The sequence below is a fragment of the Mauremys mutica genome, chromosome 10, assembly GCF_020497125.1.
Source record: "Mauremys mutica isolate MM-2020 ecotype Southern chromosome 10, ASM2049712v1, whole genome shotgun sequence".
NCBI lineage: Eukaryota > Metazoa > Chordata > Testudines > Geoemydidae > Mauremys > Mauremys mutica.
In genome coordinates this window covers 58,938,037-58,953,006 of record NC_059081.1, presented here as the reverse complement: position 1 = coordinate 58,953,006, position 14,970 = coordinate 58,938,037, and the positions used below count along the sequence as shown (strand labels likewise).

The 14,970-nt window shown below is 38.6% G+C and overlaps 1 protein-coding gene across 1 annotated transcript in view; it reads right to left on the bottom strand.

Annotated features, from left to right (window-relative positions):
- NBEAL1 (neurobeachin like 1) overlaps positions 1-11,464 on the bottom strand; it is a 150,919-nt gene extending 139,455 nt beyond the window's left edge. The window contains exon 1 of the mRNA XM_045033167.1: positions 10,890-11,464. Coding sequence (XP_044889102.1) covers positions 10,890-10,940 — 51 coding nt within the window. The 5' untranslated portion in view covers positions 10,941-11,464. The remainder of the gene's footprint in view (positions 1-10,889) is intronic.
- Between the last annotated feature and the right edge of the window lie 3,506 nt (positions 11,465-14,970).

Here is a 14,970-nt window from a genome sequence, read left to right as displayed (position 1 = left end):
GCTTTTAGGTTTAACTATACTTAGATTTCAGTGATCGCCTCATGAAACTTGCAAGAAAAGCAAAGAAGAGGTTTCACTGTGCTTCAATCAAACTTCAAGATGGAATTAGAAGAGCAAAGTTCGGTACAATTTTTATAGTTATATACAGGAAGTACCGGTACTGAGTGCTATAAACAAAAGTTGGATCTGCCTGCAGCTATTTTCAGTGTTGACATTCCATGCTCAAAAGGCAAAAATCCCCAGCATGGCAATTCAGAATGCATGTCAGACTTGTCTGACAAGACAGTTGTTTGAGGTCATTAAATTTAGCTTGCTGTCACAAAACATTGAGCCTGGGTGAAGTTAAATAGTATGTGCATCTTTTTTCAGTCATTCAATCTTCCAAAGTCGACTTCGCCTTACTAACCCAACAAGCTCTTCCTGGTATCTCATTATTGGTGCCCTTACAACAAAAGTAGAGCGACAACTATTTTTTCCTGAGTATTCTTAAAACAATTCAGACAATACTAAGACTGAACTACACTTACAAAAATTAATAGAAATAGAGCATTAAATATGAAAATCTGCCCTTAATTCACCTCCTAAGACTAACAGCTTTCATTCTAATTGAACTTGTCTATTTAAAGCAGAATTTTATGATAGTCTTTAAAACAGTTTTGGGTATTTTCTTTTATCATGGGGTCTGTTTTTTTGTGTGTGGGGAGGGGGGTTAGGAAATTTTTTTTATAAAGACAAAAGAACTGTCTCACTGTAAGACCCTTCTGTGGTCTTCATTTTGACATTTGTTAGAGGGCACAAACTTATTTTAAAACCTTTTCAAAACTTTCCATTCTTCGTCTTAGCTGAAGTATAAAATATGACTACGGCTCCCACATGCTATAGTATTACAAGTAATATCTGTCCAAGTTTAAAATGAACAGCAGCTAAAAATGACTACTAATATCAGCTGACAGTCTAAGCTCAGATCTTGAACTAGTCCTGTTTTGACTTACATGGTTTAATATTTATTGACTTGCATTTTTAAAACTCATACAAGCATTTTGGTCAACTTTTAGAATTAATATTTTTATTAACATGGAATTGCAACAAACCATAAGACAACTTATAGTCTCGATAAAGCAAGTAAAAAGAAATACCACTACAAACAGTGCCACTTAAAATATTAGAAATGAACTCAGTATTATTTCTTCTCTTCTCCACATGCTAATCAGGAAAAATGATCTTTCAGTATCACCTTTGACAGGCAATTGGATAATCACTAAAGAGCTGACACTCACACTCAATTACTTTTCTGATTTCTGAGGTTCCAAAGGCATCAGTGTTTAATGGAGAAGTCTGGAGAAAGTAACAGGTAGAAATGCAGCAGTACCAAAACACTCACTATCTTCGTTATCAAGCCAATACTTACTCTAAGACCAGTTTAAAAACCAATCAGAATCTTGTTCGAGTAAAAATAAGAATTCTCCTCTTTTTAAAATCTATTTATTTATTGGTGATGAGAACCCAACTGTGCACCTTTGGAGTTGGTGCATGGCTGTGAAATCACCTAAGAGACCCAAACCAGATAATAAAAAAACACAGATCTGAAGAATGCCACCACAGTCACATTATGGTGGCCTAGTGGAAAGAACAATGGACTGAGATCCAGATGACCTAGGTTCTATTTTCAGCTCAGCCACTTGCCTGCTGGATGACACTGGACAAGTAATTTCACCTCCCTGTACCTTAGGTTCCCCACCTGTAAAATAGGGATAATGATGCTTGTCTCCTTTGTAAAGCACTTTGAGATCCACTGATGAAAAGCACTATATAAGAGCTTGGTGGTATTATTCTTGTAAAATACCAACGATCCACATCAACTCTCTGTTCCAGCCCGCCCTACCACAGAAGTGCTCTGTACAGCTGAGATATAGCATTCTGCTTAGCCAGAGTCAACTGCTCAATAAATTATGAAACAGGAAGGGGCAAAAAACACAGGATTTACAATCCTGTGATATATTGATTCTCATAATTTTCACTTTGCTGTCAATAGAACTGACCCAACAGAGCAGAACTAGTAAAAGACGAAAGACACATGTAACAATTAGGGAACAGGGAGCATCCCAAGCAATTTCCAAGAGATCTAGAAAAAATATTTCTTGAGTGGCAATCCAAAGTCACAGGGCAATGACCTTGGGTTAATGGAAATTCTGATCACTAGCTCAAAATAAGGTGTATGGTAAAACCCTGCTCCCACTGAAATCAATGGAAGTTTTGGCACTGGTTTAAATGGGAGCAGGACTCAGCCCTAAGTGCCTTTAGATTTTATTTTTTTAAAGTAGCCACTTAGTTTTGCGCAAACATAATAAACAAATACGAGCCAAGTTTCATCCTGAAGTATATTTTTATAGCCAAGTGATAAACTTCTTATTTTTATTTTGAGAGTTTACTTCATGATTTGATTAATCACAAACCTACCCTCACTATATTTCTGTAGAAGACTGGCAATTGTCATGCCTTACCTGACTTTCCCAGTGTTCTTCCCATCAGCAGAAAAATGCGTACCTATGAGCCATATGACGGGACCGAGCTGATTTTCTAAATTAATGTCTAGATAATGGCTTAAGTAATTGATGATAAAAAGACAATTATAATATACCAATAGTTTTACACATTTCAAATAGAAAGTAAAATTTTCAGTGGTTTCAATGAAACCAGACTAAAGCACTTTTGGAAATTTTCCCTCAGTTAAAAACATCCACATGTCAGAACAACATGCCTGATAATGCCACTGTATGTTATACTAATCAGTCTCTACAGATAAGCAGTTATATCTGCTTGAGTAACTTGCTTAAAAAAGTTGCTTCGTGCATGTCTACTATCAGCTAACAAGGCCTCAGATATACTCCAAGGAGATTCAAAAACCCTAGAAATTTCATCCGATTGTCCACAATATTAGAGAGACAAGGTAGGTGAGGTAATATCTTTTATTGGGCCAACTTCTGTTGCCAAAAGAGACATGCTTTTGAGCATTCTAATATCTAGGAACCAACACGGCTATCATTACAATGGACACAATAGTGTAATTTATAGGAATATCACTCTGTTTGTATTGCCTGAGACTTGTTACCTGAAGACTTTCATTTCTGGGATACTAATACTAATGTATTATTTTTCCACATTCTCTCTAACTGCTGGTAGAGGTAAAGTGAGGTCTACAGTTGGTGCTGGGCTTGAATTTTGAACCTTAGAACCTCATATTTTCTCCAGCTCTAACTTTGCTTAAACACCACAATAGTTCTCATCTCTTTCCATAAGGATAGCAATTTACCACACACTGAAATAGTTTCTGTTAGAATTTGAGGAGTGTCGTAGGGATATATCTGCTACTACCACCTGGACTGTTCATTAGAGTCCTATTTATTTTAAAACTAACAGTGGGTCTTATTTTGAGGCAAGAAGTCATTAAAGAACACACTTATCTGGGAACCATCTGCACCTTATTACTAAAAGAACTTTTCTTCTTGTTTTTAAGACATCTTCTCAAATTTCCCTGGTCACCTCATGAGCTTATTTGGAAGAAAGGATGCTGAAGCAATTAGAACCAGAAGACCTCAGCTCTAATTTTTGTTTTACCACAGGATTCCTGTGGGATCCCATCACTCAACCTTTCTGTGCCTCAGCTTCCACAATTGCAAAATGAAGATAACATTTATCCTACAAGGGTGTGGAGACTAAATTCACGAATGCTTGAAAAGAAATTTGAATGCCTCTGATAAAAGGCATTATATAATGGAACATTATTTCTTTTAACATATTTTATTTCAAAGTGACACCTACTTTACTACCCATCAGATTCGGATGTTACTGAGTGTTGATTATTGTTTGTATAAACATGGATTTAATTGGTTTTTTTTCCTCACTGCTTGATATCACCAGTTCTTGGCTTATGTTACATTGCAAATTATTTCACATATATTATACTAGTTTACATTAAGGCTGCAAAGACTAAGATTCAAAAGTTAGGAAATGCCAGAATTTGGCCCTCTTCTGTGACTTATGATAGTCTCTAACTACATGATCACATGTAACAAATGAGGCAGAAGTCCTACAGACACTGGCTCCAATCATTACACAACCCCATTCACTCCCGGAGCACTGTCCATCCTGTACATTGACGGAAGCAGGGGTCCTGTGGGAAAAAAATAGTATGCAATCAATTGTGTATGTGCTAGTAAGTGATCTGCAATTCTTCAGAGACCTGTAACTTGGTTGCATTTGGGTGAAATTCCAGAGAGGCATCTCTCTGACGCTAGGTTAAGCCTCCTGTCAAATTTCAAGCCCTTGTTCCTGAGGACCTAGAACTTCTCAGTGAAAAAGGCTGTAAGAATTTTTAACATGGGCAAAAATATACTTTTTCCCAACTTTGTTCTTCAAAGTTACTGAATCATTTTAGCTGAAAATTTCCAACAAAGTTCAGCCTGAGGCAGGCACCTAACTGGAAAGTTTCAGCCCAAACAGTTAAAGTTTGGCAAAGGTATAATCACCTGAAACTGGGACTTATACACCTTTACCCCGATATAACGCTGTCCTCGGGAGCCAAAAAATCTTCCTGCATTATAGGTGAAACCACGTTATATCAAACTTGCTTTGATCCGCCGGAGTTCACAGCCCCACCCCCCGGAGTGCTGCTTTACTGCATTATATCCGAATTCATGTTATATCGGGTCGTGTTATATCAGGGTAGAGATGTAATTGAAAGCACTAGGAAAGCTTAATTATAGGTGTTGCTACCAACACCGCCTACGAGTCTGCACCTACAGTAACCAGATGTGTTAAGAGTTGTACTATAAAACATAACTATTTTTGGAGTTGTGGTCACTGGAAAAAGCTTGTCCACATAAACTTTCACTTACTCTTTCACAGAAGCCAGGATCTCTCTTTAATCTTTGATTGATGCTTCTGGACAAAATAATTTTTTATTATTTCTTTTTATTCCTAGTGTCATCCTATATTCTTCCCACCAACTTTCGCTCAAATGTATAGCTTTTTCCTATGGGGATGACAAATATCATGTGTCCTATCTTGTGATAATTCTAAAGAGAGTCAAACTATGAATCCTTAATCTTCTCTTTGGATTCTATCGATATTTCTGACCTTATTGCCAAGGTGTGTGTCTATCTGCCCACCCCCTTTTCAATGTTTTTCCCCAGTAACTTCTGCCTTTCACATCCCATTGCTAGTTTTAAATTGTTTTATGGGATACTTCCATACGCTCTTAAGCATTTTCTTGTGAACATAAAAATAAAACTCCATTGGAGTCTCATCGCACTGATAATTAAATCAACCTAATCCATTGTTTGTTTCTGTCCAAACTTAAACATGTCCTCAAAAACATTTTGGTTCTTTTTTTTCAACCTTATAATTTAAATCCTGAATAGTCTGGCTTTAAGGGTGGTTAGCTACATGAAATTACATTATTTACCTTTTTGTAGCCAATTAATGGCTTATTACCTGCCTTCATTTTATTAGCTCTTACTGCTGTACAAGAAGAATAGTGCTAACTATGTGATGTTTATTTATCACCTGCTCATACTTATGTCAGGAGTCTACACTATAGTGACTTTGTTCATCTCTCTTCAACTGTTCTTTGTGTAAAGTTTTCAAAAGTGCGTAAGATCAATAGGATTTAGGATCATAAATCACACAGGAGTTTTTGAAAAATCGCTCTTTTAGACAGAGGGTGGGAATAATACATTAATATATGTTCTTAGTTCTACTGCAATGTGAGGTCTCAACCCCTACTGAGAAGCTAAAATTGAATATTGTTTGTACGAGGGTGGAAATCAGGTTTAGATTTCCTTCCCCACACTTTTGGATGTTTGCTCCTGTTTTTTTTTTTTTTGTTGTTGATTTGTTTTTTTAAAGGTTGACTAAAAAGTTTTATTGGTTGGATCTTTTAGGAAGCTTTTCATTTTTGCCATTAGTAGGTGTTTGTTTGCTCTGATATTCTTGAGCTTTTGCACATTTCACCACAGTTTCATGGTATGTGATGCCTTTTAAGATTCAATGATTATTCTTTTAGTTTCTTTAATATTTGATTCTAAATAATTTTGAATGGTTTAACTTTTTTGTACTTGGAGTTGAATGTTCCTTATTAACTTGTAAAGAACAATACTTATCAATTAATAAGGCCATACCAAATCTGTGGCCATTTAGGAACTTCACAGTGTTGTCATTATACTGCACAGTAAGGACACTTGGAATTTGATATTAACAATGGGGACAGACTTCAGATCCTTCTTTTCAAAAGCAAAGGCCCTTGCCACCTAACCAAAAAAAATTCCCATTAACTTAGTTCTAATATTGGGACTACTATGACATAATTAAATGGTTCAGATTCTATACAGTAGAGGGCAGGGGCACAAAACACATATTAGCCTGTTCATTACAATACAATCATTTTATATTTATTCAAACAACACTACATGAATGATTAGAAACAAATCTCTTTAGAAGTGAATAGTGACACTTTGTCATATGTTTCTAGAATTCAAGAACGACTTCTCTAAATGTCTGTGGAGTACTAATTTTTGTTTTAATGTTTCATTAGTAACACTGTAGCTAGCAGAAGAACAATGTATGTTTCGCCCACTCATGGACACAGATAACTTTAAAAGAAAGAGTGTTCCCATGTCTCTCTCTCTGGCTGACAGAGAGCCTATCCAGTAGAGATTGAAAAATGTTATCATTGTACAAGGCACTATTGAGACCTCATCTGGAATACTGTCTGCAATTCTGGTCACTGATGTTTAAGAAAGATACATTCAAATTGGAACAAGTGCAAAGAAAGATTACTAGCATGATCAGAGGAACAGAGAACCTACCTTACAAGAGAAGCCAAGCTTCTTCAGTCTCAACCAAATGAAGGCTATGGGGAGATATGATTTTTGTCTATAAATACATGAGAGGGATAACTTAAACAATTCCTCTCCCTCCTGGTGTTTAAGGGCCACTATTGGCACAAGAATAACCTTATATAAACTGGCCAAACAACTTTAGGCTTGAAATTAGATGAAGGTGTCTAATTATCAACAAAGTGAACTTCTGGAACAGCCTCCCAAGAGGAGCAGTGAGGGCAAAAAATCTAAAAGGTTAAGACTGAGCTTGTTAAGTTTATGGAAAGGATATTATGATGAGATTGCTTACAATGGCATATGGCCCCTCGGTGACTGTTGTTAGCAAATATCTCCAACAGTTGGAGATGAACACTAGTTGGGGAGGACTCAATTACCAGAGAGAATTCTTTCCCACGTGTCCAGCTGGTGGGTCTTGGCCACATGCTCAGGGTTACCTCAACACCATATTTGAGGTTGGGAAGGAAGTTTTCCCAGGTAAGATTGGCAGAGACCTTGGTGGCTTTTCTCTCTCTGCAGCACAGGTCACAGATCACTTGCTGTTTGAACTAGAGTAAGTGGTGGATTCTCTGTCGCTTGAAGTCTTTAAATCAAGATTTAATGACTTCAGTAATTCAGCCAGAGGTTATAGGCATATTAGAGGAGTGAGTGGGTGAGGTTCTCTGGCCTGCGATGTGCAGGAGGTCAAACTAGATAATCATGATGGTCTTTGATATATTGCCTCAAATTAAATTAATTGTGAGAAAGCTGATTTTTTTTAAATAGTTCATTTATACTTCTGTTGCTTTAAATAAATCGAAATCCTCCAAGAATACAGGTAGAGGCAAGAAAGTCTAGTCTTATATACAACTATTTCAAGCAATCCAATATTTTCTTTTTGTCACTTTATTCACATTCAGACTGTGTTTAGAATGCTTGTTTATTTGACATAGAATTATTGCTCTTTTATGTAGTATTTTGTGACATAAATCACATTGTCAAATCAGCAATTATACAACAAGGAAGACCTGTGCAAGTTCAACTGAGGATGACATCGGGGGGGGGCAAGGAGGAAGACGTGGGAGGGAGTGCGTTTCACAAGATTTAAAGTTGAATGCCAAAAAAGGTTATATTCTGGTTAAATTGCATACCTGTCACCACAACTAAACAATATAATTTTGCAAGAGCCAAGTTTGTTTTAGAAATGGAACTATAACATCATTTGTCTGAATGAATCAGTTTCAATTATGTGGTTCAACCTGGTCTTACAATGCAAAAGGCTGCTCTGATCACAAATCAATTTATTCTGTTTATAAACACACTATAGTTTATACAGACATATGTATAAGACTTTACACAAAAAATTATCGTCATTTTATATGGAGAAGGGTTTAGAAGTTTAACAGTCAGAGTTAATTATCTGAGAGTTAGGTACACTAACTCTCACCTCTGCACTGGGACATTTCATATGGAGGTCAGTTACAGTACAGTCCATTGTCTTTTGGTACAGATTGCTGAGACAGTAGATTGTTTTAAAATGTCCAGTGGCAGATGGTGACTTCTGAAAGTGAGCAGGTAGAAGTGCCATGAAAAGTTTTGCTCTGAATCAATTTACAGAAACAGACATAAGTCATATTATATTTGCCCCCAAATAAGCTAGGCAACAACTACATTATCTTCCCTAAGGAACCTTCACTGAAAATATCCATGAAAGAAGCAGAAAGCATGTTGGGTTACTTCCTCAGCTCAAGGTCAAGTTCATTTTAATTTCCCAGAATAGTATGGATAAGAGTCAAGAACAATGCCAGTGGATGAAGACTGCTTGTTTACAAACGCAGCATCTAACCTGGACTCACTCTACAAAGATTTAGGTATAGCACTGGGCACAGAGGGTTGTTTAAATGAATTATTTAGTCCTTGTGAAAACTGCCTGACTGACAGCTCTGAATACTCAAGTTTTCTATTTTTCCATAAGCAGATAAGATAAATTCAATTAATTTGGCTATCATAGAGACTACTCTGAGGTCTGAAAAGCATTTAATTGGGAGACAACCCCATAAGAATTTTTCCATGCAGACTGTGCAAAAAGGCCAGAAATTTGCCAGGTCTCCCTTGCTGGGGATTCCTCCACTACAGAGAAAAATAACTGTTTTAAATAATGGTGTTTTAGCTTTTTTTTTTTTTTTTTAGACTAACTCACCATTTATTAAAACAGTCATCAGTCCACACCTTTCTGTCCAGGCCCAAGGCTTAAACACCAATAAAATTTTAGATCTACAATTCCCTTTACACACACTATAACAAGAATAGAAAAAACATGTTACAGCACAGACATCGCTAACCAAGACAGAGAGAACACTGTATACCAGCACTGTTATTGTAATCCAGATAGACTCTCTGAAAATAAAGCAGAAATCCAGTGCTCACAAGCATGGGGTTTTTTAAACGACTGGTTATGCACAACTTTTTCTTTTTGTTTGTTTTTCAATGAAAAGCCCAAGAGGTTGGCAGTCTGATTGTCTCACCTGTCACTGTTACCTGCAGATCAGAATTTTAGGATGGTCTTAAGATTCTCAATATGCAGGGTCCTTATAGGTTGAAATAACACAAAGATAGCACTCAGTCTCTTGGAAAAGTATGTATCCAATATCTGTCCTTCATGCTTGTATTGTCCATATTGAAGCCTCTGATGCCTGTAGCCATTTACGCTGCTATTTTTACCCGTGCTAGTGCAGATATGTCTACCCGAGCTAAAGTCATACCTCAAGATCGTGGTGTAGACATACCCCGAACACCTTGCTGACAGACAACAATGTTCCCTTCAAGTCAGTGACTGACCTACCAGGCCAAAGATTAAGGGAAAATGTGAGGAACAAACACAGTGAAGCCTCCTTGGGCAGAACTATATTACTTAAAGGGGAAAGGCTTCTCTACTGGTTACAAAATGCCGGAGTACTGGGGCTGCATGGCTGTGACTATATTTTGCCACCCTACATTCTTTATCCTAGTTGTCTATAACATGGCAAATGGATTTTTAAGGTGACCCTCTCAGTTTTTAAAGCCCTTAAATGTAGTCAGGTCACATCTCATTAAAATCTTTGCCATGAGCCTTGTCCTGTGCTCTGGCACGACCAACTTTGTAGGAGCTTCGCCACTGAAATTTAGCTTGATTACCCACCAATCCTGCCGGCTGTGGTGCAGCCATGTGCACCCTCTCCATTCCTCCCCACTTCATAGACAAGGTCTCTAAAATGGTTCATGTTTTCAGATGCTTCCCATTTAAAATTACTCTATATGCCTGTGTGGAAACTTCTGATTTGCAGAAATGCTGTGCACTCCCAGCTGCCACTGAAGTCAACAGGAACTGTGCTCTGAACATATGAAGCACTACATAATGTTAAGTATAATGGGGATAACGCTACTATCCCTTCACTTCATAAGGATGCTTTGAAAATAAATTCATTAATGTTTGTGAAGCACTTAGATACTATAGTGATGAGCACCACTGGCTTTTCGATCTTCAGATCAAGGTTTTAATAGTATGAAGTAAATGAGGCTTGGGGCCACATGTTGAACAATGAGAAGAAAACAAAATATTGCATAGCTGCTAATTAAGTAGGAACCATCCATCCTGTGCACAGAATGAAACGGGTCCTGTGGAAGAAATACTAGGTGATCATAGGAAAGAGACTAATCATATTAAATATACAAAATTGTGCCAAATTAAGGTTGCACAGGTAACTTTAGTTCTGGCATTCCTTAACTTTTGAGTGCTAGACTTTGCAACCTTAACAATGTTCTTTTAATGTAGGGTTTGTTTGGGTTAGGTTTTGTGTAGTATATATTAAACAGAAAAAGAAAAGAAAATGTAAAGTCTTAATTTTTGGTGAGCTGGAATCCACACAGAGCTATTAAATAACCATCCAGGGGACAACAAAACAAACTAATACCTCCTGTTATTAAGGTGTGCAAAGAAAAAGTGTCTAAAAAAAAGAAAAATAAGAAAATAGTTACCTTGTTACAATAAAGCATCCAAAGTTCATACAGCCTCTCTCTGGATGCCATTCCTTCACCTCCTCTTCTCTCCTTTTACAACAATTTGTGTTCAAGATCCTACCATGCTCAGTTTATATTCCAAATTGTTCCCCCCATACGTTTTTGCTTTTGTATCAGAATTCTGCCATAACCCAGGTGGAAACAATGTCAAGGATGAAAGCAAATGGATCTCAGTGTACCTCCTGGGTAAACAATGCTGCACAATTCAACCAGTCAAAGGCAACTGTCAAGTAGCTCCTCTTCATCAATGGCACTTCAGTATTAACTTCGGAAAGTAAAAATAAACTTTTCAGGCTTATGTTGTGGGAGAGAAATCCATATTTAAACACTGGAGACCTCAGGAACTAGGTAGAGAATCTCTATTTCTCTTATCAGTGACATTATCTCTAACAAGGAACCAATTGGTTTACAACCTTCATGATCTCGTGTTTTGCAGCTGAGTTAAACAGGAAAAAAACAGGATAAAGCTACAAGGCAGAGAATACAATAGTCTTGGAGGTGTAGGGGGAAAAAAAGAGCCAAACAATATTAATGTGGATAATTGACCTGTAGAAAAAAAAGAAATATATTATGAACCAAAAAAACAAACACAAATCCTATATGCTGTGCATCTTATTTCTAGACTCCCATAACCCTCCCATCATTTTAAAAGTTAAATTAAATCTCTATGTTTTAAGTTTACAAAATTAACTAAGGTTTGTTGCCTGCTTTGTTTTTGGTTTTTTTCTATTCCCTGAGACTACAAGGGCAAGCAGAACGCAGAACATCAGCAAGTTAAAACCCTCCCACCCTATGCCCAAAGCCAGGCTCTCTCCTGAGAGAAAGACGCAAATTGAGAAACCTGCAGCTCCCAGGTCTAAGGGCCAAAACACAGCGCTGCTTCCTAGTGTAGACACAGCCCAAGAGTTTCCCCCTCAAACCCCAGCTGCAAAGGTAACAACAAACCGCGGAGGGTTACAAATTGATAAGAGCCGATAAAGGGCAAGCGGGCAGAGACCTGGCCACGAACTGCGATCGCTGCTTCGTCCCCCTCTGGCAATGCCCGCCCGCGCCCTCAGACCCCTCCCGCCCCATGTCTGGTGACCCCCCCGCTGCCGACTGCCTCCAGCCCCACTCCCCGCGCCCTGCCCCCGGGGCAGTGATCTCTGGGGCGAGGGGCCGACTCCCTCGTTCCTCCCTCTGACACTCGCCTCCTCTTTCCAGCGGTCCCGCCGCCCTTTGCCCTGTCAGCCGCCCCCGGCTCTCACGCCTAGGCTGCGCCGGGCCCTGCTCCTCCCCACCCCGGTAGCTTACCCCGGGCGCAGGGGGCGGGCGAGCGGCCGGCCTGGGAGCGGCTCCTCTCCGCGCGCAGCCGCTAATGCAGCTGCCGGACACAGCTCGGCGGGGCGCAGGGAGGAGGCCGGGCCCGGCCGCACCGTCCCGCCCACATTCCAGCGCAGCCGGCTCCGGCCCCGCCCCGCTCCGCCGGGGGGAAGCGGGAGGAGACGCCGCCATCTTGACTCCTGGCAGGACTAGGCTCCCTTGGCTCTGCGGGAGCCAGGCCCCGGGCGGGGGGTCAGGCCAGTCGCCAGGAGGGAAGGGCCTGACCCAGGGAGCCAGCAAGCTGGCCCTTAGCATGGGTGTCTCTGGCCCCTTCAGGGGACCTGCTTCCTCAGCCGACTGCCTGGAGGGACAAGGCAGCATCAATGTTAAGGAACGTCCCCAGCCAGCACACAGCAAACACGCAGCAGGCGCGGGGTGTGGGAGAGGGGCTGAGGGGGGCAGATAGGAGACACCAGGGTCTCTTTTCGAGCGGGCGTTCCAGTCGAAAGCCAGACACCTGGCACCCCTATAAAGGTGTGTAGTGGGATATATCCAGAAAGCACTAAAAACAGCATTTCTGCTAACACAGCTTTTACTGTACAATGCTTAGCTATGTGGAAGGAAAGATACCAATGGTAGCAAGGGGTTTGTACATCATTTGAAATAAAAATATTTAATTATGACATAAAACAAGTATTCAGTACCTTGAGCACTCCATGAATGGGAACAAAATATTGGAGCTGCAGAGAAGCCAAATAATTTAATCACGTAGATCAATACCAGAAAAATCCTGCTCTCATGCTGTATATAGGTCCAGGATTCCAGTTTATGGACTACAACAGTAATAAAAAACACGACTTCCCATGTTTTAAGCAAGCTCTCCGAGGATTGGTTTGGGGCATATTGGCCATTATCAATTAAATATTCTTACCCCTTTTCTACTTTTAGTATTATTTGAAAAATGTCCTTTATGTACATAACACCAGTAACCTCCCATCATCTGCAGGTCGTATAATCTGTTGCTATTTGAAAGTAGTTTAGTCCCCATTTAGAATGGGTTTTGGTTTTTCCAATAGTTCTTTTTTAGCCCATAGGACTTTCACTTACTTCCTTTTGCTCTTTCTCATGCCTGTGCTCAAAATATCAGTCTTGTGGTGTCTACCACGTTAAAGCAAAGCTACCACAAGTTTCAGAAAGGAAATAAGACTTTTCTTAACAGTCTTTACTCTTATCCAGCTATTGTTCAGAGAGTTTATTTGATAGTGCCACTGTTTACATTGTTATATATTACTGCAAAAGTCATGCTCTCCTTTAAAACACAGAAATAACCAAGTTGTTATTTTAGTACGTGGTAATTTATTTAATTATCCTGTCACTACATGGTATTTCCCTAACTGATTAACAGTCAGGTCCCAATCCAGTAAACAATGGCTCTGCTCAGGTGCATAAAGTTAAGCAGATGCATAAATGTTTGCAGAATAGGAGCTTTACTGCTTAAGTAAAGGCTATTTGTATCAAATATTTGCACTTCAAAATAAAACTTTGCAAAATAAAGGTTATTATATTACAGCAAGACTCCACAGGCTACCTTACGTTTTGTATTTCTTTTCTGTTGTTTACACTGTGTGATTTTATTTCATTATTACAGATTTGTCATTTAATTAATTTTTCACATTTAATTTTTATTGGCAGAAGTAATAAAAGTAAAACAATTTTTATAATTGTTTAATGTAAAGAATATGTTTTATATATGTTTTATAAAGTAACTTAACTGGTTTGCAAATATTACAAGGGCTAGATAGTTTACCACATTCAACAGCATTGTAGGATCAAATCACTCATTTCAGAATGAATGAGAAGACTTATTTTATATCTGTCATAAGAAAACGGACAGCTTATTTGTAATATCTACCAGTGCACATCTAATTTTTTCTTCCAATTTGTTTGCACTGACTATTCTCCCCCCACAAAACTCGAGGACAGCATAGTCAAAAGATTGCAGAGTTCACCCAGAAAAAAATTCAATTAATTATCCACATAAAAACACTGTGATACTTAAGGCATTCCTTAGAAATAATTTATTTCAGTTCACTGGGACAAGTTAGACTATTTTTGTGTTTGGATTTTTTGTTCTGGAGTACATGCCATGTTACTGTATTTTCTTCCATTATGTTTCCACGTTTACTATGTTTACTTCTGTTCTTTCACATATATACATTATTTCTGTTACTACATGATGCACGGTTTTTCAAAAACTTTTTAATAATATGGTTCACATTTTAATACAGACATCTTCTGTAACCACCTCTCCTCTCATCTCTGACTGTAGAACACCTTCTTTCCAATTTATCATCAAAACACCTCTGTGGCGACTAAAGCAATTGCTTACATAGAAAGTTAATATTGGGGGGATATTTTAATTTATTTTAAGCTGTCTTTATTGTAGTTTAGCAACAGAAATAAGTAGGAACCAACACATGCAGATGCTGTTCATGAACCTTTGTTAGGGCCTCATCCTGCACTAATTGAAGTCTATGGCAAAACTCTCTGACTTTATTAGGAGAGGGTGAGGACTTTAGAGAGTATATTGCCGCTACCTATGGATTGTATATTTATTCTAAATCCAATAAAAACATTTAATCAGAAAAAAAACTATGGACAAATGTATATATCAGATTGTCTGCAGTTTCTGCTACCAAATTCAAGAATTAGTATTCTCTAGTCCAGGGGTCGGTAA